This window comes from Choristoneura fumiferana, chromosome 21, assembly GCF_025370935.1.
Source record: "Choristoneura fumiferana chromosome 21, NRCan_CFum_1, whole genome shotgun sequence".
NCBI classification, from domain to species: domain Eukaryota; kingdom Metazoa; phylum Arthropoda; class Insecta; order Lepidoptera; family Tortricidae; genus Choristoneura; species Choristoneura fumiferana.
The window spans coordinates 490,183-515,221 of record NC_133492.1 but is presented as its reverse complement, the minus strand read 5'-3'; the positions used below and the strand labels follow the sequence as shown (position 1 = coordinate 515,221).

General features: G+C 38.5%; 1 protein-coding gene across 1 annotated transcript in view; it reads right to left on the bottom strand.

Moving 5' to 3' along the window:
* LOC141439948 (uncharacterized) overlaps positions 1 to 21,815 on the bottom strand; it is a 40,152-nt gene extending 18,337 nt beyond the window's left edge. The window contains exons 1-3 of the mRNA XM_074104413.1: positions 21,810 to 21,815; positions 18,775 to 19,003; positions 4,799 to 4,957 (exon numbers count right to left, since the gene is read on the bottom strand). Coding sequence (XP_073960514.1) covers positions 4,799 to 4,957; positions 18,775 to 19,003; positions 21,810 to 21,815 — 394 coding nt within the window. The remainder of the gene's footprint in view (positions 1 to 4,798; positions 4,958 to 18,774; positions 19,004 to 21,809) is intronic.
* Between the last annotated feature and the right edge of the window lie 3,224 nt (positions 21,816 to 25,039).

Sequence of the window (25,039 nt, the reverse complement as noted above, 5' to 3'; positions counted from 1 at the left end):
AGGTCCATATCAATAAACTAATAGTACATTGTGTCTTAAGGGCGGTAAATAAGGAATTACGAACGAGAGTCTATTAGAAGCCCGAAGTCGAAGACTGAGGGCTTTAATGAATCGATGTTCGTAATTCTAGTACCGCCAGTGCGACATACAATGTTTTTCATCAGATTTGCGAGTAAAATTGTATATTTGTAAAAGAAAAACTAATATTTTTTCAAAAATTGCCGAGACCGCTGATTGCGCTCTTGATAGCGCCAGCTCTCGCCGCCCTCCCCTTCCGCAGCATGTGCATGGCGTGCGTGTGCAGCGCGCGCACGGAGCAGAAGCACACCATGCAGTAACAAACTCATTTACCGACCGCGGGCTCCATGACAAGAAAATTAGTGCGGGCAATGACTCATTTACCGACCACGGGTTTCATGACAAGCACATTAAGGTCGAGGGTTTTATTTGGGGGGTTGCAACCAAGGTAGCCTGCATGTTACGACACTGTTTACGAGCAAGTGTGATAAAAATAATTTCTTCGCTCACCCGCGACTTTATTATAGCTAAGTTTATGCAAGATATGCATGTTCATGCAGTTCCTCCACCTCCACATCTCCTTCAAATGTACATCTGGTAGCATGGTGTACGGTTGTTGCTCTGAAGATGAGCTCTGTGTCAGTGTAGTGTGGTGGTGGTGATAGATGGGTTTGTGTGATTTGTGTGTGTTCTTACAGTGTGGAGATAGAGCTGCATGAACACGCATATCTTGCATAAACTTAGCTATCACATGGTCGCGGGTGAGCAAAGAAATTCTTTTAGTTCATGGAATAAAAGAGGCGTTGCCAAAAACTCTGAAGCTAAGCCATCCCATCTTCCGTGTAACCAAATACGTCATTGTCCATTATTTTCTATACATCCTATTAAGCCAGTGTACACAGACTTGTTTACTGTAACACGATAGTTGTGCAAGCACTCAGATACTTGCGTATACACCACTTAACGCTTATGTTGTTAGGTTATGCTTAGATTGTCATAGCATTAAGAGGGTCATGGAAACATCCCATCCCACGTTTGTTTTGTTTGTTCCCTCTTCAGATCTAAACCGCTGAACTGATTTAGATGAAATTCGATAAACAGATAGTTTGAGTCCCAGGAAAGGACATAGAATCGTTTTTATCCCGGTAATTGCATAGTTCCTGCGGTATAGCGATAAACGAATTTACAACGTAACAGCTAGTGCAATGGTTTGTTTGGTGTATGTATATGGTGGAGCACGAATCACAGAATAGGGTTGGATTCCCAAAGACTTCAGGTTTTTTTTAACGTATTTTACTTTCGATATCATTTATAAAATCAAAATTAACGAAGAAACTGTCATGGGACCCACAGACACAACAGGGATAGCCCAAAAGTCGTAGTTTTTTAATAAAATATATGAAAGTATGGTTTGATCAAGCAGAGGATCGTGGGTTCAAACCCGGCTCGCACCTCTGAGTTTTCGAAATTCATGTGCACATTTGAAATTTACCGCAAGCTTTACGGTGAAGGGCAACATCGTGAGGAAACTTGCGAAGCAATTCAATGATGTGTGTGAAGTTCCCAATACGCACTGGGCCCGCGTAGGAAATACGGCCCAAGCTCTCTCATTCTGAGAGGAGGCCTGTGCCCAGCAGTGGGACGTAATACGCTGGGATGATGATTTTATGCAAATATGTTGGTTAGGGGCTTCACTGTTCAAGTTCGTGGTTATAACAAAACCGGCCAAGAGCGTGTCGGACACGTCCGAAATAGGATTCCGTAGCCATTACGAAAAAATTAAGTAATATTTTTCTAAGGATTTCGTATTTTGTACGGTATATTCCAAGTTTAGGTATATATTTTATACCTTAGGCTGCTATTTACTCTTAAACTACTAATAATTCTCAAGAAAACTTAACCGTTATGTTTTCCTTGTAAGTTTGATATTACTATCATCCTGAATTTTAACGATTTTAACGAAAATTTGCACTTTAAAGTTGAATATTTTGCAAACAGATCACTGAATCGAAAAAATAATCTTAGCAACCCGTAACGGTTTTGAAAAGCCTATCCAACGATACCCCACTCTACAAGGTTGGATGAGAGAAAAAAAATCACCCCCACTTTACGTCTATGGGAAGTACTTTAAATTTTTTTTTTTTTCTTATTGTACCATTTTGTCGGCATAGTTTACATATATATTCGTGCAAAATTACAGCTTTCTAGCATTGATAGTCCCTGAGCAAAGCCGCGGACGGACGGATAGACAGACAGACAGACAGACAGACATGGCGAAACTATAAGGGTTCCGTTTTTGCCATTTCGGCTACGGAACCCTAAAAACGTAAACTGTACGAACAAGGGTCCTATAGCAACTGTTCCATTGCCTTGAATAGCCTTGAGAGAATGACACCTGCCCGTAGTATCAAATAAACGCATACAAATACCGGATCAATTTATTTTCAATCAAGCCCTGTTTGCCTTCCATTCCGTTGGACAGGTCGCCCGAAGTTTTACCCATAACGTGCTTACATATTGGTGAACGAATTGAGCTACTGTGTTTGAGGAACGTACCTATAGAACTGAGGCTTTTTTTGGAACTGGGGTTTTTTTTGAGGATTTTCTTACACGCTGCTGGTCACGATCGCATTCTCCATCTCTTTCTACCCTCGTCTTATGCCGTGTGAGAGGAAGAAATGAAAACGATTGTGATTACAAGCGTGTTAGACAATAAGGCCTCTGGTCAAATGAAGGTCTGGCCTCATACTAGGAAGTGCAAAATTCGAATTTAGTATCGTGCCATCCCTCTTACGCTAAAGGCTGACCATGCAGGAATATAAAAAAACCTGACGCGAGTGCAGCACTTCTACGTTTTATATTACAACATTCTTTACTCTTCTTCTTCTCCTTTAAAATATGGCTTTTCTGTCCTAATTAATAAGTCAATTTCGCCAGTGTCAAGGTAAACTCTCTTTGAGAGGGACGTTGTACGGTAATTGTAGTTTTTGCAACTTGATAGTAAAATTCCAGAAACCACGTGGAGACCACTTGCGCATTAAAAAATGTTAGACACGAGAGCAATATAGAATTTTGGGATCACTGTTCACTGTTAAGGTTAATCGCCGCATAAAAGACTATCAAAATTATACTTCAACTAGCCAAAGAAACAGAAATAGCAAAATTAGATATTGTCTACATCCGCCATCTTCGAATGCTACAAATCGAATCATTCTTTACACTTACTATACGATACCTAACAGTCATATTGACAACGGTGTCGGTGATGTTATTTAAAGGAATATTTTCTAATCCCTCAGACTTTTTCTATGACAAATACTTCTATACATTGTGAATTATTATCCTTCCAAGGCAAAGGTTAACTTCAACATTGTTACTCACAAAAACTCAAAATAACACTTTAAAATACCACGCGCAAACAACGTTAAACTTTGACAGCAATAGGCAGATGACATTTGAATTTAGTGTTACCAGTGCAAGAAATTAGTTCTATTGGTTTTCCGCAATATGGCGAGGTTTTTTATGATTCTGGTCAGTCTTTAATTATTTAATATACATATATACAGCTTTCTACATCGGTTTCGATGACGGCGACCCTGACTATAAGCATTTATTGTATAAAATTTTACATAAATAAATAAATATCACGGGACAATTCACACCAATTGACCTAGTCCCAAAGTAAGCTTAGCAAAACTTGTGTTATGGGCTAAGCAACGGATAAATATAATTATATAGATAGATACATACTTAAATACATATTAAACACCCAAGACCCGACAGCAAACATTCGTATTTTTCATACAAATATCTGCCCCGACATGGGAATCGAACCCGGGACCTCAAGCTTCGCAGTCAGGTTCTCTAACCACTAGGCCATCTGGTCGTCAAAAAATTATATGAACAAAGAAAAAGCTTATTTTTCTAGCGTGCGCTCTAACATAATGGCTGAATTATTTAGTACGAGAGTGAGAAGGACAGTACGATACGAACTTCGATTTTCCAATTTCGTAGTAGCCCCCCAGGCTCTATCGTTCCATATTAACTGTGTAACTACTGTACGAGACATAGTTTACTTAACCCACGAATTCAATTCGACAACGAAAATAAGTTAAAATTTGACTTGCAAAATTTAAAATACACATACATGCAAAATTACTTGTAAATAAGATGTTGTTGTTGTCAATATTTATTATTGATAAGAAAATAAAGTTGATTGACACCCATCATTTTTCTATCCTTTTCTACAACACATTTGTATTCATCATCATCATCATCAGCCGGAAGACGTCCACTGCTGGACAAAGGCCTCCCCCTTAGAACGCCACAATGAACGACAACTCGCCACTTGCATCCACCGGTTCCCGCTACTCTCACGATGTCCTCAGTCCACCTGGTGGGAGGCCTGCCAACGCTTCGTCTTCCGGTTCGTGGTCGCCACTCGACGACTTCTCTCCCCCAAGATTTGTATTGTCTATTTTTAATTTTCCCGAATCTCTCAATTTTTTAAAAAAAGTTTTAATATTTTCGCTCCCTCGTCTGTGTTTTCGGGTAAATACAACCGATGACTCTTCAAGACTAGAGTGAAAGCTGTTACTGGACCAGTGACACACCTTTACACGCTTGGCCACCTTTGTACACCTGTGGTAGATTTTTTTTGACATTCATAAGTGCTTGTGTGTGTGCTTTGACTTTGACTTTGACCATTGGTATCATCTGCACTTTTCACCTGGTGAGATAGGGTTCAATCACGAGACAGTTATAAATAAAATGAGCTCACCAAGCATGTTGAATCCGTTGATCCCGAAGAGCGCGGCGTCGCCCTGGCCGCCGGGGAACACGTAGAGCGTGGGGTGGCTGAACCGGATGTTGCCGACCACGTCGCTCGACTCCAGCAGTCGATCCAGGGACGCTGGCACGATGTACGGGTCCAGGTATGCTGAGGGAGAAGGCAGGGGTAAGTAACCATTGGCGATCTTGTATAACCTAACCAACAAAAAATTAGTAAACCCCGACTTTGTCACTTCAAAGCTCAATATCTCAAAAACGGCTGAACCGATTTTGATGAAACATGTCTAAGAACTATCGCTATAAAACCTGCTTTTAAATAAAAAAAGCCGAATTCAAATCGGTCCACCCGTTTGAGAGCTACAAACAGACACACAGACAGACAGAAACCCCTCCCCCTCTTTTTGCGTCGGGGGTTAAAAATGAACCAAATCATGTCTTTGTCTGTCTGTTACCTCTCACACTCAAAACGCTAAACCGATTTAGATTAAATTTGGTGTAGATAAAGTTTGATCCCGGGGAAGGACGTAGGATAGTTTTTATCCCGGAAACGCGGGCAACGGCTAGTTTACTATAATTTATTTATTATTATATATATTACCTATGTCTATCATAGAGGGGCAACCACAAGGGATTTTTTTAACAGCAAACAACGCTCACCACTTTGTCGGCCACTCTTAAGCCGAGTTTAGACTTGCAAGAAAAATTGTGCAAGTTGCATTACATTGCGAGGCCGTAAAGCCAACGAGTTTGTAGTGGTCAATCGAGCGCCGCAATGTAATGCAACTTACACGATTTTTCTCGCTAGTCTCAACTCGGCTTTAGTTCACATCGGGCCATAACTAGACAAAACTTCGGTTCATTCCTACAAAAGCTTAGTTATAGCCCATTCATTCCGCCCACGAGAGCTTATGATCAGCATGCACTTGTGCAAGCTGCAGCCAGATGCATGAATTTACCAGCTGCATGCTCCCATTCACGTTCACCGAGGGATCTAAGTTGGAAAGCTTTCTAAAGCCTGCCATAAATTAAATTTGCATTTTTAATAAAACTGCAGCGTTTTAATCTATTGCATGTTTTTAATTTTAAGTGTATGCAAGTATAATGACGTTGCCTTGTTAGAGTTCCTTATAAAAATGGTGCATCAAGGATCCTATTACAAAGGTTTTGCATCTTTTGAATCAGGATTCATGTAATTTTTATATTGATATCAATAAAATTATTATAATAATGACCTCAAATCAACCTGCGGTAATTTTACTGGTTGGTGTATTATTTATATAAGTTTTAATTTTTTTTTGTTACTTTAGTTTATATACACATAATACAAAAACAAAATAAAGGTAACTAAAACTACATACAAACTAAAATTATAAATTAAAAAGTTGCCCAAAATCACTGCCAGGTGGTAAGGTGCCCAGAAGGCTGGCAGCATTACCACGCTGTATGGCAATGCTTAATCTTTGTGCTAAGAACAAGCCAGCCCTCTGGTCACCCGAAGCCGTAATCAATTTGGACGACAATGAGCCATTTTGGCTACGCTAAAGCTGCAAAGCAAAGCAGTAGTTAAAGTCGCGGGTTCACGGTGGATGCAAGTCGTTGGCAACTGGAAGTCTATGGGGGAGGCCTATGTTCAACAGTGGACGTCCTACAGCCGAGATGATGATGATTGATAAAGATGAAAACGTCCAGGGCTAGACCTGTACTCTAATATCATTCCGTGAGTCACAGACTGTTCTGACAGAATATCAGCGCTGCAGGCGTCTAACGACTCTGCATAATGCTGAGTCAGCGGCCGTTTCACTATTGCGGGGACACACAAAATCGTGTATTTTTATTATTTTTTTGTTTTATTTGTGTTTGCTGTTTATTGTTTTTTTTATTGTATTTGTGTGTCTATGTGAATGGGAATAAATATCTTCTTTGTTTCTAATTTCTCCTTACTGTCCCACTCTCAAACTCTAAATTCTATGTTTATTCTTACACTGTCCAGGCCACTCGGTTGTGGAACTCCCGATCGATAGACTTGAGGCGCGCAAAGTCCTTGCCTATCTTTAAGTCTATGCTTAGAGAGCACTATCTGTCATCTTGCGTATGAATGTTATAGTTAGCTTATTTATATGTTGTTATGGTATCAATCTTCCTATCTATCTGTTTAGATTTGCTGTGTATGTGTTAAGTAGTTTTATGTATTCTTGATACTGCTCTAATCTACTGTAAATTGCACCACCTGCTAAAATGTATTGCTTATTTCCGTCCATTGTAAAGGTTGCCTGGAAGAGATCGCTCTGAAGCGATAAGGCCGCCTATTGCTTACCTTAGAAAATTTCTATGTACTTATATACTTGTGTTTTCTGTACTGCTTACTGTGTTGGTGTGCAATAAAGAGTTATTGTATTGTATTGTATTGTTGTCGGTAGAGTCGACCCACTTAAAAGGCAGCACTTTTAACCACCCCCACACCTATTTTTCCGATATCGTTTGAAATCTAATTGCCCGAACGTTACCGCTCTATATATATCCTACCACTAAGAAATTACTTGCTCTTATTGGAAATACCCAGGTGTCCACACATACGGGTGTTTACCCTGCTTCATAATAAATGGCCAGCCTTTACCCCGCTAACGTTCCGGCTGCGACTATAGCGCGGTAATCAAGTACATTGCGTGTGTTGACTGTTAATCGTTGTGCGGTGAGAGTTGGGGCGCGCAATGGATAGAGAATTTGCGTGTATTGCCGCTGGTCACGTATAGCCGTGGTTGTAACGCTGTAATAAAGTGTGGGGTAAGATTGAAATTCGTGTGTATTGGTTATATAGAGATGTGTATTTTGTGGAGTACTTATTTAGTATTGGAGGATTGGTCGGACCCTTGGGGCTGTTGGGAGGCATTTTTCGAAGTCTGAAATACAATATGCCAAACAGTTTGCCATTTCATCATCATCATCATCCCCAGCCTATATACGTCCCACTGCTGGGCACAGGCCTCCTCTCATAACAAGAGGGCTTGGGCCATAGTTCCCACGCGGGCCAGCATTACAAAAAAATTTTAAGAAACCTGCTTATACTCTTAAGTGGGCCAATCAACTTTTTTACCGACACTAATCTGTCCGCGACATTTTTCAAACAATTGCAGATTTTTGTAAGTAGTTAAACATGTTTTTTCTGTAATTTTAATAGATGGTGTATATAAATATGCCATCCTACGTAAGTTCAACCTATTAAACCGTGAAATATCTTGTTCGAAGTACGATTTTTCGGTAACGCCAGAGACAATTTTGGTAACGCAGGAGACGCCCAAAGTGTCGGTAAAATAGTTGATTGGCCCACGTATCTTCGAAGCGGCAGCGGCGATGGTGTGTTTAAGTTTCTCATTCCGCTTTGTCCCCGCGTGGGAACTACAGCATAATGTGCTTAATCTAAGAATCAGGCAATTTCTGTTATGGTACTATGGCATTGCAACATAACCTAACCTAACCAACAAAAAGTAGGAAACCCCCAAATTGTCACTTCAAAGTTCAATATCTCAAAAACGGCTGCACCGATCTTGATAAAACATGTCTAAGAACCATTGCTAGAAAACCTGCTTTCGAATAAATAAAAACAAATTCAATTCGGTTCACCCGTTTACCTACGGTGCCACACACAGAACTTATAGTACTCCTCTTTTTGCGTCGGGGGTTAAAAATAGATAGAGGCGTACAGATCTAACAGTCCCATTAGATGATTTAACTTTTCGACGTAAGTATTCTTTTGCATCCTTTCTTTAAACTGCGTGTTTATTTTATTTCTCCATTTCTTCCATGGATGTCGTAAGAGGCGACTGAGGACATAGGTTAAGGTACACCGTAGGCGACAGGCTAGCAACCTGTCACTATTGTACCGTTTTTGTCAAACTTAAAACCTAAAATTGCTAAAAGTGGCTCCGAAGCGGTAACGTTTCGTGTGCTTTGCCTACCCCATTTGGGAATACAGGCGTGATTTTTATGTATGTATGTATGTATTATTTTATTTCCGTTAAATCCGTTAAAGATACTAAACTTTTTCGTTAAATAGGACAAAAAATGTTTTTTTCCAAAGTAAAAATCTTTTTTTCGTACATAATAATATAATAAATAGCTTCACAGTCATGTTAATAGATAAATTGTAAAATATACAACTATGACTATTATTATTATGACTTGCGAAAAATGTAACTAGTTAGGCACTTGTCCCACCGCCGACGATGAGCGAGACGCGAGCCGAGCGAGTAACTAGTAACGAGTGGGCGAGCAATGAAAAGCGAGTGTTCGAGTACGACGGGCGATTACTCGCTCCACTCGCTCGAGCCGGGCGGCCGCCAAGCTAACAGCGCTGAGCTAGTTTTATAGCTCAGCGAGTTTTATAGCTCTTGTCGCTGCGACAAAAGATGTAAAGCGAGTTCTCGCCGGCTGTGTGAACCGCCAGCGATCAACTATTAATATATATGTTTCTTTTACTCACACAGGATCTTATATCTTTTGTTCGTTTCTTGAGCTATAAAATAGTCGATAGCCAATCGTTTCCTCGCCGGCGGTGAGACAAGTGCCTTACGCACCAAACCAGTTACGTCATTATGACATACTTGGATTCTCTGACCATAGGTCTTTAAATCCAAGGTTCGATTCAACTCGCATGACTGTGCTACTTTTGTTCCGCATCTTTTTAAAAATATTATCATTGTTATTTTTTTTTTCATACAGATCAAATGTAATTTTCAATGTATGCGATACAATACAACAGGGTTACTCAAAGTGGGGTACGCGAACCCCTAGGGGTTCGCTATTCGACGGTAGGGGGTTCGCGACAAGGTTTAAGTGACTCCAAAAACCACCAGGCTGCAAGACTAGCAAGATATAATGATGAAGTTTTTGGAGTCTTTTTGTAAGTATTTTTTATTTTTAGTTTCTCCAACAGTCAAGTGGGGGGGGGGGGGGGGGGTTCGCTATCGTCTAGAAACTTTTACAGGGGTACGTGGAGCCATAAGTTTGAGAAACCCTGCAATACACCATTGATAGCACATTGTTTATCTAAGAGATGACAAATAAATTTCAAAACTTATTCAAAGGCCCCCGTACCAAGAGACAGCGATAACACCGCTATGTCAGATACAATGATTTAACGATTATTTGAAAATGTAACAAAACAAAAGTAGGTTAGTTATGCGACCTGTATACTAAGGAGCTGTTTCACCATCCATTGATTTCAATTTTTTGACGACCAAATGGCCTAGTGGTTAGAGAACCTGACTACGAAGCTTGAGGTCCCGGGTTCGATTCCCGTGTCGGGGCAGATATTTGTATGAAAAATACGAATGTTTGTTCTCGGGTCTTGGGTGTTTAATATGTATTTAAGTATGTATCTATCTATATAATTATATTTATCCGTTGCTTAGTACCCATAACACAAGCTTTGCTAAGCTTACTTTGGGACTAGGTCAATTGGTGTGAATTGTCCCGTGATATTTATTGATTAGTGTTAACTGACGGTTAAATGTGAGGCCGTCTGTTTGTTTTATAGACGGAGACGGCATCACATTTAACCGCCAGTTAACACTAATGGTGGAACAGCCCCTAATTCTGAAAAAGTTTAACAGCGGCATGGTCTAGTCCATGTATAAGGGGTATGGCAAGGGGGCGGGTGTTCTATTCAGTAGCTTTACGTGTAAATAAGTTCAAGTTAGTTTGCTAAAGGAGGTCGTGTAGCGAGTTACTAACAAAAGTGTAGTTTGAATGGAAACTTAGTACTTAAAACACTTTATAAAAAGAGAAAAACGCTTTTCTAAAGCAAAGCTCTTTCGCTTTAAATAATAACTTCAGGAACAGTGAGTCGGCTTTTGAAGCATACTTATTTAGTTATTAGTTAATTTTTGTTCCTACTAGCTTTTGAGGGGCAAAAGAAATCAACAAATTGCATTTTGCTATTAATCGCAAGCTGCAAGAAGACACTCGGTCTTTGTAAAAATAAATAAATTCATCATACAAGTTTTTCTTAGGTAGAATTGCATAAGCAATGATTAGCTAAATAACTCCAACTAAGTAGCTAACTGTTGTTTTTTGATAATTTAATTACATTTTTCAACTCTAGACCGTGCGAGCGGCCTTAGTTTTATGATTTTTGACTATACTTTAATTGAAATTGAAAATATCAGTTGATATTTATAAACATAGGTACAGTCAGCATCAAAAGTAGCGGATCACTTTTGTACTCTGTCGCATTGACACATTGACAATCTTGCATGGCGTTTAGTACGTGGCTGTTGAACGAAAAAGTACAAAAGTGTATAGCTACTTTTGATGCAGAATGTACGTACAAGCAAAGCAAGTTTAATAAAAGCTTGTAAAATCACAGCTCACCGTAAAAAAACATGTATGTTGTATTATTGTAATATTCCACAAAGCTTATGTAAAAACAATCTTAGTTATTTTCGAAATGTTATCGTAACTTAAGCTTTAGTTCGACAATGTAAGCAATTTCATTCTAACACTCGCAAATTTCTCATACTTAGGAGTTATGCATAAATACATGGTAAAAGGGAAATTATGTATATTCAGACGGGAAATTTAAGATGTTACGAGATCAGAAACTTTCTTTGGAAGCAGTAATCTCCTTATTAATGTTCGAGGTCAAACAAAAGATAACAGTTGAGTATTTTGTAACAATTATACATAAATCGGATAATGGTTACCAATTTATGGGTGAAAAAAGTCACTCGCTTATTTGAGTCAATATTCAGCGTTTAATTATGTTGTTTCCCTCATCTTCACCGTCTTAGCAAACATTATTAAAATAGAAGATCATCATCAAATTAATGAGAATTCAAAAGAATTTGAGCAATACGCATTATAATTATATTGGTGATTAAGTCGGATAACGGTTACCAATTTATAGATGCATGAGGTCACGTCTTGGAAAAGTTTGAATGAAATAATTGCATTTTTTTTTAAGTCAGTTTAAAAGGATCTTTTAAAAAATAGTTGTTTAGTTACACTATTATAAATGAGAGGATTTGGACCGTAGTCCCCACGCGGTCCCAGTGTGACTTGGGAACTTCACACATATCATTGAATTGCTTCGCAGGGCTGTGCAGGTTTACCGTAATGTTCGTGGTAAATTTCGAATGTAATCCTACTAATATTATAAATGTTACAGTTTGTTTGTTACACAATCACGCAATAACGGCTGAACGGATATTTATATGAAACTTGTTGTACAGATATACAAAGATCTGCATCGAGACATAAGATACTAGGTAAAGCGTTCCCGTAAGATAATATTTTAAGTTTAAACAAGAATAGAGGACACTGTCCAAGAACGGTGAAGAACCGTTGTCCTTTCAAATTGTTACAGTAACCTTTTCAGGCCAAACTAAGACATTTATTTATTGCGTCGCCATGATAACAAGCATCGTGTAAGTAAACTGTCGTATGTATGTATGTATGTATGTAAACTTTTTATTGTACAAAAGAAAATTAACAAAATACAACTGACAAACTGTCGTTGTTGTATATTTCAAAATATTATAGCTGCGGGTTAAGGCAAGTCTCATACATAAAGTTTAGAAACTGTGTGATCAAGTCTGTACTCATCAGTGGGACGTGTACGGTCAAGGACTTTAATTCATTGGCCACCATGGAACCATTTCACAGTAAACGTCACAGTGACATCGCATTAATTAAAAAGGAAAATCGTAATGACTTTTCCTTTGAAAAGGTTCCATGGTGGCTCATGAATTAAAGTCCTTGACCTAGGCTGGGATGATGATGAACTCATATATACAACTGGAAATTAACTTCAACTAGCTCGAGTAATAAAGCGGTCTATAGGCTGAAACCATGTCGCAATATGCATTTGTGATACGCCAACTTGGTAACAAGTTTGTGAATTATTCACTTAGTTCGACAAAGTTCTGTAGATGGTAGTGTATTGCTGTATGAAGGATGATTAAATTGTGATGTTCAAAGTTAGAGGAATTAATGTTATTATAATGAAATATAATAATAAACGATAAAAAAAACGATAATTTAGCAATAATGACAGTTTACAATTGTGTTTTCATCCAATAACATGCATTGACAAGCTATGATTCATAAAATAAATTAAAAAAATCAAATAACGTATTATGATGTCATCTACGTAAACGCGTAGACCAAATATAGCTAGCTTGCTACGGCGTAGCAATTTGGCGTAGCGCTCTCGTGCCGCTAGGGTGACAATGTGGCAAATTGCGAGACAAACTCCCTGATGAGCAAAGGCTAGGGTGTCTAAAAGTTACGAGGTATAGTGCTATGATGTATACAAAGCCGAAATAGTGACATTTCGTAAAGTGGTCGAAAAGGTTGCAAATAAAAAGCAAATCATTTTTTTTAAATAAAAAGACCTAGCAAACCCCGGCTCGCATCTCTGAGTTTTTCGGAATTCATGTGCGGAATTACATTTGAAATTTATCACGAGCTTTACGGTGAAGGAAAACAGCGTGAGGAAACCTGCACAAACCTGCGAAGCAATTCAATGGTATGTGTGAAGTTCCCAATCCGCACTGGGCCCGCGTGGGAACTACTGCCCAAGCCCTCTCATTCTGAGGGGAGGCATGTGCCCTGCAGTGGGACGTATATAGGCTGGGATGATGATGAAAAAGACCTAGATTTGAATACTAGACCTCCTGTTTATAAATCCAACACTCTTACTGCGTAACCACCATGCTAATGATCAGCTTTTGAATTGCTGATGTTATTACGCGTGAATTTTATACAAAAAAAACCATTACAACTCGAAAACACGCGTTTTCCCACAGATAGGTCCAAGAGCCGAAGAGAATGGAGCCGTTTCCGAGATCCCTGATAACTGATAAGCTATTCATCATCCATCATCCCAGCCTATATACGTCCCACTGCTGGGCACAGGCCTCCTCTCAGAACAAGAGGGCTTGGGCTATAGTCCCCACGCGGGCCCAGTGCGGATTGGGAACTTCACACGCACCATTGAATTGCTTCGCAGGTTTGTGCAGGTTTCCTCACGATGTTTCCCTTCACCACAAAGCTCGTGGTAAATTTCAAATGTAATTCCGCACATGAATTTGGAAAAACTCAGAGGTGCGAGCTGGGGTTTGAACCCACGACCCTCTGTTTGAGAGGCGATAGGTCAAACCACTAGGCCACCACGGCTTAAGCTAAGCTATTATTAGAATATTATACTTCCCGTTTGCCTAACATGGTGGCTGTACCAACTCGTTCAGTGCACAAAAGGGATCGTTAGTTCAATGCTTCTTACTGAGCTCGAGTTGCATTCAATGCACTTGAATTTAATATGACTGAAAGGCACAATAGCACCATTGATAAAGGAAATTGGCAGTTTTCTATGATCGCGAGGCATTAAGGTGAGTAACAGTAGTGAACAAAAAATATTTTTGTTATTGTAATTATTATTTAGCTATTGTACGTGTAATTGGATTATTTAGCCAGTATGTTTAAATTATTTGGCTAGTGTGATTATATTATTTAGCAGTGTTAATAATTCTGAAGCTGCTTTACTTTTTTTTTATTGCAGATTTTTAAGACTTCGTACGCTTTGCACGTAATATTAATGAATGAAATAAGTAACTTTCTTAGAATGTTTCTTTACCTCATTTTTAATATTAAAAAAGATTGTACCTATATAAAAGGAATTAATCAGATAATTTTAATGTCACAACGGAAAAAAATAATAGCAATTCTACCTGCGTTAAGGTGTCCAACTTTTTGGTTTCAACCGAATTTGTTTTGAAAAGAAAAACTTTCTCTTGAACGTTTTGCGATGCATTGTTCTTGATAATGATGGTATTTCCAAAAGCACTACCTAGTAGTATAAAAACCCTAAAAAGTGACATGTAAAAGAGCACTTAGCGGCCTTTGCAGAATAAACGTTTTGTTTTTTTTTTGTATCAAGATACGACTTAGTTTGACAATCGATTTTGATAAGATATACCGACTTATATAATATACTTCGGTAACGCTTATAAGACCGAATGAAAATCTGATGAGATCTTTATTGAATTGACAGTGACAATCATTCCGCGGGATTGTGAACGAAACTGTATTTTCCTCATACATAATGGTAAGCCGCGGAAAAGTTATTGTTTGAAGATATTAAGTTTCCATGTGATTTATCCGCTATTTGAGGATTTGTATTGTTGGCAATATGGGTATAGGATTTATTATATTCAGCTTAGTTTTAGTTTTTTTTACACTTAATAGTAAATTCAAGTCAAACCGTGCATAATGGCCTTATTTTTTTTTCATTCTTTCGATTGATATCAAATATTTTTTTGGTAAAAATTTAATTTTTAATTCAAGCTTTTTTTTGCTGACTGTACTTTTTGTTAACTGTGCTTGTATTGTCACCCAAACTACATTTGCATACCAAATTTCAAGTCGATGCCATTAACCGTTGAAGAGTTCCGTCCTGTGGAGACGATCCTGATCAGACTAGACGTGTGCGCCGCGCCGACCCGCCGCCGCCGCCGCCATTTTTTCGCCGCCGCCGCCGCCGATCAGCGTATCGGCGTATAATCGGCGCGAGTTCAAAATGTTTTCTATACTGAATTTCTGACTTTCGAAGCATTCTATATTTTACTACAATGAATCATTATTAGTCATTGGTTACATCATCATCATCTCAGCCATAGATCGTCCACTGTTGGACATAGGCCTTCCCCGTAGACATCCAGTTGCTTGGGTTGGCAGCGACTTGCATCCACCGTGAACCCGCGGCTATAACCAAGTCATCGCTCTATCTCGTTGGTGGACGTCCTGCTGCGCTTGCCGATCCGCGGTCTCCACTCCAGAACTTCTGTTCTCCGTGCTATATGGCCTGCCCATTGCCACTTCAACGAGCTATTTCGCTTGGCTATGTCGGTGACCCTTCTATGTATCTCCTCATTTCTGATTCGATCCCGTAGAGAAACCCCAAGCATAGCTTCCATAGCTCGCTGAGCAACTCTGAGCCTATTTATAAGGCATATAGTGAAGCACAACGTCTCGGATCCATATGTCATCACTGGCAACTGGCAACACACATTGGTTAAAGACTTTTGTCTTAGGACACTGAGGAATTTTGTACGAAAAGACGTTGCGGAGTTTCCCAAACGCTGACAATCCGGGTTGGATTCGACGATTGACCTCCTTCTCGAAGTTGGACTTACCTAATTGGACGGTTTGTCCTAGGTATCATACGCGTCAACAACTTCAAGAACCAAATTCTCCACCAAAATAGGGATAGGCACCACATGGACATTCGACATGACCTTTGTCTTGTCCCTGTTCATTTTGAGGCCCACCCGTTGGGAGACTCGATTGAGGCCTTGGAGCATCGTGCTGAGTTCTTCCATCGACTTTGCCATGACCACCACGATATCGTCGGAAAACCGAAGGTGAGTGATGTTGTATTCGCCGTTGATATTGATGCCTAGTCCTTTCCATTTCAGAATCTTGAAGGCGTCTTCCAAACCGGCAGCAAACAGTGTCGAAGATATGACATCTCCCTGTCTTACGCATCTTTACAAGGGCATCAGGCATCAGGGGCCTTTGAACTCTGTTCCTGTACTCGGACCGACATAGTGGCATTTTTATACAAACACTTCAACACTTCGATATATCGATAGTCGATACGATACGGCATCGTTGGAGAGACTCTAACACCGCCCACGTTTCGACCGAATTAAAGGCTTTCTCGTAGTCCACAAACGCTAGACATGGCGGCAAGTTATACTCTTCGTTCTTCTGTATGACCTGCCGCAGCGTATGAATGTGGTCTACGGTAGCCTTTTCGGAACCCGGCTTGTTCGGTTGGCTGGAAGCTATCGACCCTGCATTCAAGACGATATAAAATGACCCTGGAAAGCAGCTTATAAACATGGCTCAACAGCGAGATGGGCCTGTAGGTCTTCAATAGGGTGTTATCGCCCTTCATGAAGGAAGAACAACAGCATAACGCTCTTGTTCCACGCTTCTGGCGTTGTGCCTTCGAGCAAGACGGAATTAAAGAGCCTCTGAAAGACTTTAAGAGCCGGTGATCCACCCGCCTTCCGAAGCTCTGACGTAATTCCGTCTTCACCCGGCGCCTTGTTGTTCTTAAGCTGTTTCAGGGCCATCCTTATCTCGTACAGACTGATGTCCGGGATATCTTCTGTATAGTGTCGGGTCAGTTTGGCTCTTGGGTCTTGAGTCGCCGCGCTGAAAACAGGCTTAGTGACCGAGTCGAGCCGTCCATAGAACTCCTCGATTTCCCTCAACACTTCCGCTTTAGTCCACGCTACACTGCCATCATCTCTCTTCAACTTTGTCATTTGGTTTTGCCCAATAGACATATCTCTTGCAAACACTTTAGAGCCTTTATTCCACTCAATCGTATCTTTAACACGAGCAGTATTAAAGGTACGAATATCGTGTCGCAAGGATTTCGAAATTTGTCTATTCAGCATCATCGGGAGACTGCAGTCGAAGGTTACTCATACATACATAGGGTATACTCCGAGAGCTTCCGAGTTCTACTGGTACGGTGAATCTTAAAGAAAAGAAGAAGAAAAAAGGACCCGTTTAAGTCCAAAACGGGTGGACAAAATGATATTTGTCCGTGACAATTACAGCCGCTGCAAGGCGTCAATTAAAGCTTCATTGTCTGTACATTTTATCTAATCTTGCTATAAAAAATTAGTCTACAAATTAAACAGTTCTATTTAAAATCTCCGCGCCGAAATCACGCCGAAAACACGCCGCCGCCGCCGATTTTTGACCGGCGCCCGCCGCCGTAGATTTTAGCATCGGCGCACACGTCTAGACCAGACTACCAGGATGTCACTACCAAATTATTGTATTGTCACATAATTTACATAAGAATGCCAAATTTCAAGTCAATCCAACTGCTGGAAGTTGGTCGACTTTAATTTGCAAGATTTGACTACAGACAGACAGACAGGCAGACAACGGGACAGGTGAAACTAAATAAAAGCTTTTTTCACATTTGAATCGGTCCGATTCTTCGACGAAGTCATTTTTAGAAAATCTCGTAATTACTTTTAAAAATAAAATAAAATCTCCCTTCAGCAAAATATCCTTCTACAATATAAAAGGTAGTTATTTTCTCTTCATTTTGCATAGTCTTGGGACGCTATTGACTTATATCAGGTCACGTTATTATCGATTATTTAGGTTAAATTTAGTTGAGTGAATAATTTAATGCTGAATTTATAAAGAGACGTCTCTATAATAGTATCAAACGATTAAGTTTGACCGCTATGTGTATGTATCTGGCTGTAAGTCATACAATGATACTATGGTTTCGTAGACTCTTTTTAAGGGGCTACCCGAGGTTTTCATCGATTTTTGACAACTTTTGAATCGTATCGCCTACTTTTGCACTACAGATAAAATAATAAGTCAAACGGCTATCGGTTCTCCAATCTTTTATCTCTATTTTTGTCTACCGGATTTTGAAAAAAAAAACTTAATTTTGTATGATTTATTTAAACATTGTCTGAAAAAACACTTACTTTAACGTATACTACATATTTGGGTTCGTCTTTGACGTCTCTAAAAACTGGTCGAGGGTTTTCATTTGAAACTAATTAACACAAAAGTAATGGCCAGAAAACCAGTTTTTTGGCCTAAATTTGTTCAACTTTAATGTCAAATATCTCGAAAACAATGAACTTTGAAGTAAATATGGGATACTATATTGCTTAAAGCCGTTGTTGTTAATATAATAAGCTACAAAAAACATTAGGAAACTAAGGAATTCAGATCGAAGGTCATTGGGGCATAGGATCCCCGGGATGTTATTAAGTATCATTAATTATTATTCTTATAAGGGATCATTTAGCCTCCTTCCTGCTTTTGTAGTATTTTTGTAACATCCGGTAAAAAATAACTTTGAAAATTAAGAGTTAATAAAATTAGTAAATAGCTCCAGTGACTCACCGATAAAATCCTTGATGGCTTGTGAGCCAGTGTCCAATATGTCTGTGGGGTTAACCCTGATCTTGCAGTGTTTTACGAAGGGCATCTCCGGCAGCTTGGCCCACTCCCCGCCCCCGCTGGTGGAGCAATGCACGTCGATGGAGATGGAATTCTCATAGGCTCTTATTACTCTCTGCACCTCATTCTCTTGGTAAGCATCTGTGAAGTCTGCGAGGGAAAACGTCCCGTCCTGGAACAAAGAATCAGAAGATGTTGAGAAACTTTGAGACACGACCGGATAGACAAGTTGGTAGAGAACCTGACAATAAAGCTTGAGGTCTCGGGTTAGACCCCCGTCGGGGCAAATATGTATTTGTATGAATAACTAGTTTTTACCCGCGGTTTCGCACACGTAAATCATTAGATCCATCAGCTGAATTGAAATTTCGGGATTTATAAAAATTCCCGTTGGAATTCCTGAAAATTAAATCGTGGTTTTCATTGACGTTGCATTAAAAATAAACACACCAAATTTCATTACTCTATGCTCAGCGGTTGTTATTTCGAGATTTTATCCCTATCCCGTGGGAATATCGGGATAAAAAGTAGCCTATGTTTTATTCCAGATGTCCAACTATCTACATATCAATTTTCATTCAAATCCGTTTCAGCGTGAAGGAGTAACAAACATACTCACTCACTCACTCACACTTATCTCACTCACTCACTCACAAACTTTCGCATTTATAATATTAAGTAGGATTTTTCTTAGAAAAAGTCCGAGGGATTAGATAATTTTCCGTTAAATAACATCACCGACACCGTTGTCAATATTACTGGTAGGTATCGTATAATAAGCGTGTAAAGAAAAGGTAAAGAATGTTGCAATATAAAACGTAGAAGTGCTGCCCTCGCGTCAGGTTTTTTATATTCCTGGTCAGCCTTTAGTTTGAATGTGACGGTTAATTTTTAAGCCCCGAAATAAAAAGAGGGTGTTATAAGTTTGACGCCAATAAATATAATATTATCATTAGGCCTAGTTTAGACCAGCAAGAAAAAGACTTGCTTTGCGCGACTTGGCGGGGGCACTACCGTGCCCCCAGATAACATTAGGACGCCGTAAAGAGAACAAGTTTGAAGCGGTCATTCGAACGGATCAATGTAAGTAATAATAATAACAATAATATTTTATTTCGACCAAAATACGATCATAATGTTAGTAATACTTATAGCTTAATTCTAATGTTAGTGACTACATAAATTTCATGCACTGACTGTCTGTGCATTTAGGATACGAATATAATTAAATGCAAATTGCATGATTCTTTTTGCAGGTCTAAACTAGACTAAATACAATCAATGAACTAAAATAATTTCCTTGCTCACCCGCGACCTTACGATAGCTAAGCTTATGCAAAATATGCGTATTCATGCAGTTCCTCCACCTCCACACTGTAAGAACACACACAAATCACACAAACCCATCTATCACCACCACCACACTACACTGACGCGTTTCGAACTCAACCAGAGCTCATCTTCAGAGTGACACAACCGTACACCATGCTACCAGTTGTTAGACTAACCAACCACAACCACCATTTTAACTTGTCACTGTAACTTCCCAAGTACCCACATACGTTTTATGAAACAAAACAAAACTACCCACAAATTAGTAATAAACTTTTTAACCGTCCTTCAAAACTACCTTGATTTTTATTTATTTACTGTCAAGGCATGTTTTATTAACTACCATTGCTGAAATTAGATCCAAGCCGTAGCAAGGGAGATGAAACTAAATTTACCTGCTCATTAATAATAGACCCCATACTGTTGTATCTAATTATCTCCATGCATTCTAAAACATCGAGACGAAACCCCTTGCTACAATAATGTAACACTTCATACGAATCTGAGTCCGATAAAGAATGATTTTAGTTCCAACAAATGTTTGGCAAAATTCGACTTCACGCCTGATTCAATAAATTATAAATACAATCATCAAGAGAAATAGATGAGATCCTCTTATTATCATGAGATTACAATTGCGTGTTGATTATTTTGAGCATCACAACTCATTCACTTCGGTCTGTAACTTTTGCAGTTGCAATAAGCCTGCTTTGTGATAAGCGATAAAAGTTTTTTTATTTTTGTTGCGCAGAAAAAAATTTGCTGCACAGTTTATTTCATCAAAATTATTTGTTCATTCGTGCAGCGTCGAAAAAGGCAATTTCAGTTCACCTTCTCCTATAACCGATTTTCGTTGCAAAAAAAAAAACGCTCAGCGAGCGTGATATTTCCAGTTTTTCAACAGTATTCCGTTTTTTCTCTTTTTCATTAGCGTTGAGTTAGATTTTGCCATCAAGAGCTTTAAAGTATTCTCGCAATCAATGTACGGTACAATATTAATATGTAAATAATCAATGTAGGTACTTATATGTAATGTAATACTAAATGTAAAAATAAAATATCATGGGAAAATTTGTCTCCAATCCAAACTAGCTAGGACTATGAGTAAACTCCCCAATCACCACCACTTGCGGTGTGGTATGTGGCCGTGGTTGACGCCCCTATCTTTAAGATTGGTTTTTGGAGTATTTTTGTATTCTTTTCAACTCCATTGTTACTTTTACGGTAATCCCGTGAATCCAACGAAAATCGCTGTGTCGCTGCTTAAGTGTGGTGCATTGAAGAAATTTGTGTCTAGACACCAGTGGTGGTGGAGGGGTATAGCACGCAGCACGGAATGCTAAGGACCCGGGTTCAATTCCCAGCGCTGGTCTCTTTTCTAGTTTTTTTCTGTGTATCCATGTTTCAGTTTGTATTTTGCGCTTATCTTGTCATTTTTGTTTGATTGACAAAAGAAAAAATATGTATCCAATAATCTGCTAAACTAACTGATAGACTAAACAGGATAATATTTTTTTTTCTTAGGAAACCACCTGTCTTAGTTCACGGACATTCATCCTTAGATTTTCGTAATACCCGACAAATAGCGGCTGAAACGCTTCATAACCGCCCAGTTGTAACTGTAATACATCAAAGTTGTAACCAACCTCCATTACTTTTCGTGCGACCAGATGATTAAACTCGCGAAATGGAATTACTCCAGCCCGTGGGAGCCGTCATTTCCCGGCCGATATCCACGTGTGGGTGACGGCGAATAACGGATATGTGTGACGCGGAGCCGTGACGACAGAGCTCGTAATGTACTTGTGTGTCGTAATATGTTTGTATATTTGTTGGTGAGCGTATATTTTGTTATTCACAAACTTTTACGGTAGTTAGTAAGGTCTTAATAAACACGCTTTCATATGCTATATTTAAAAAAAGTTTTTTGTATCTCTAAGGCAAAAGTCTAAAACACTCTTTAGCCCTTTGGCTAGCCATATTATAAGACTATTTTAATGAGTAGCAATTGCAACAGTCAAATTAAAAAAAGAAGGCAAAATAGCCTAATTCATGAGCCACCACAACATGGAACCATTTCACAGTAAACGTAATAGTAACATCACGTAACTGCCCAACAAGTTCGAATTTTACATTCTTTTTTCGGATTTTTTTGTGTCTAAAACAAAATCTTTTTGTCAGTTTAGTCTAGACAGACGTATCTATATTATGTTCCTACTCGCAGTTATTTATAACTAACTTAAACAAACCAAAGATACTTAAGTTCAAAACTCAGTTCCAAATACATTATGTAGATTTTAAACACATTTTTAACCAAACATATATAGAATTTAACTGTAATTTTTAGTTCAACACTGCAAAGTCACAGCGTTAGATATTAGTTTGGATTTAAGATAAGAGATTAACAGATAGTATTCTAAGAAAGCTAGCAAGTCTGAGTCTTAATACGATTTCCTTGGGGCTAATTGGAAATGCAGTTCTGTTCAGGATTTTTAAAGAAATATAGAGCTTGAGAAATTCTAAAAAGAGTTTTATATCAGGAACGTCGAATTACATTTTAATACAATTATATTTCTCAAGGCGTCTTATCATTTCCAAAAGTCGTTTCTGGGAAATTGCATACGTTTTTATAATAAATTTCCAAAAAATATTACAATTGAAATGGATACAAATTCAGATCTATTGTCAAGAAGACATTTTATATCTAAGGCGGTAGTATAAAGTTAATGATTATATCATGGACAGGGATATTTGGAAATAATTCCGATCCGCATTAGCGATCCCTTTAAATAGCGAACCTACTCTTACTGTGTTAAAAATAAAGTTGTGTTTAATACTTGTGATGTATAGATATCATTTAATAATATTGTAAATCTATTTTAAAAATATATACCTCGTTAAGTTTCTTGCCGGATTCTTTCTCAACAGAGGTTTTTCCAACCGGTGGTAGTTTTTTTTTGAATTCATAAGTGCTTTATAGCCTAAATCGAATAAAGATATTTAGACTTTGACTTGAATCTTGAACTAGAGCCGTTCGGTCTCAAATTCAAAGAATTAAAGTCTTTATAGAGCGGGCTGACGAAAAAGCGCGGCGTGTATTCTTAAAAGGCTTAAATCCATTACTAATATTATAAATGCGAAAGTAACTCTGTCTGTCTGTCTGTCTGTCTGTCTGTCTTTACGCTTTCACGTCTAAACAGCTAAACCGATTTTGATGAAATTGGTACAGAGATAGAATAGACCTTGGGAAAGAACATAGCTACCTTTTATCGCGAAAAAGAGGCTTTAAGGGGTTAAAATAGGGGATGAAAGTTTATATGTAGAAGTTCGTCGCTGTCAAAGATAAAACTATGAAACTTGGCATTTAGGCACTTAATAAGAAATAAGTCTATATTTGTTTGAGCTATTTTGAAAATTCGACCTGTAAGGGATGAAATAGGGATGAAAGTTATGTGGAATGTCGTCATTATCGAGATAAATCGATGAATCTTTATTAAACTTGCCATTCCGGCACATGAAAAGAGATAAATAGATATTTGTTCGCACGTTTTTTAAAATTCTTCGTATGAGGGGTGAAATAGGGGATGAATGTTTATATGGAAGATCCGTCATTGTCGAAGATAAATCGATGGTCTTTATGAACTTGGCATTTGGTACGTGATAGAGATTAACAGATTTTTTACGCGCGTTTTTAAAATTCTTCCTGTGAGGGGTGAACAGGGGATGAAACTTTATATGGAAGATCGTCATTGTCGAAGATAATTCGACGGTTTCTTTATGAAACTTGGCATTTGGGCACGTGCTAAGAGATAAATACATATTTTGTTCGCGCGTCTTTAAAACTCTTCCTGTGAGGGGGAAATAGGGATGAAACTTTATATGAAAAGGAAGGAGATAAATCGATGGTTCTTTATGAAATTTGGCATTGGCTACTTATAAGAAATAAAATATATTTGTTCAAGCGTTTTTGAAATTTTACATGCGAGGGAATGTTAGCAGAGGGATGATGCAGTGTTAGTAGAGCCTTCTAAGCTCATAGGCAAAATGTACTCATGTGGGGTCATTTTAGATGGCGTATTCACATAGACAGTCAGACATGAAAAATTATGATTTTCAGATTTTTTTATTAATTGTGCTATAAGAGCTACCTTTATGCAAAATTCCAAGTTTCTAGGACAGCCGGAAGTACCCTATAACTTTTTCTGTTAGGCAATTGGTTTGGAAACACCTTTTAATGACTGTAGCTTTTGATTGCCTTGACTTAGAGGTTTGATAGACGGACGGACGGATAGCAAAGTATCCTATAAGAGTTCATTTTTTTCCTTTTTAGTACGGAACCCTAAAAAACATTTGCTCCGGCGCTTTTCAATTTAACCTATTTACTTGAAAATATGGGATGAAAGTTCTTAAGCAATTCCAAAAATTACTACATAATAAGTATATTATTGGAAATATGTGTAGCTATGCTTTAGTAAAAATGCCGTCTTAATTATAATCCTACCCTCCTAACTTACAATAAAGGACGTAAGTGTCAAGAGTTCACTATGAAGAATTAGTCTTTTGTGTTGGCAGGGTAGAATACACGTCATTGCTAAATTGTAGCTACCCGCAAAATATTTTAGTTTTACCAAAAACCAGGTGGATGGATGGATGGAAGAACAAAAAAAAATAGTTATATTTATAGGCAATGTATTAAAATAGTTATTTTCGGTAAACCGTAGAAGTTTATATGTACTATTATTGGCAATAGTTATCCTAAATAAATAAATACTTCCCAAAATTACTATTCCACGCGGACGAAGTCGCGGGCAAAAGCTAGTAGTCTTATAAAAGGCTACAGCCTTAAAAAAGGCTTGTTTTGAGTCTAGTATGCCAA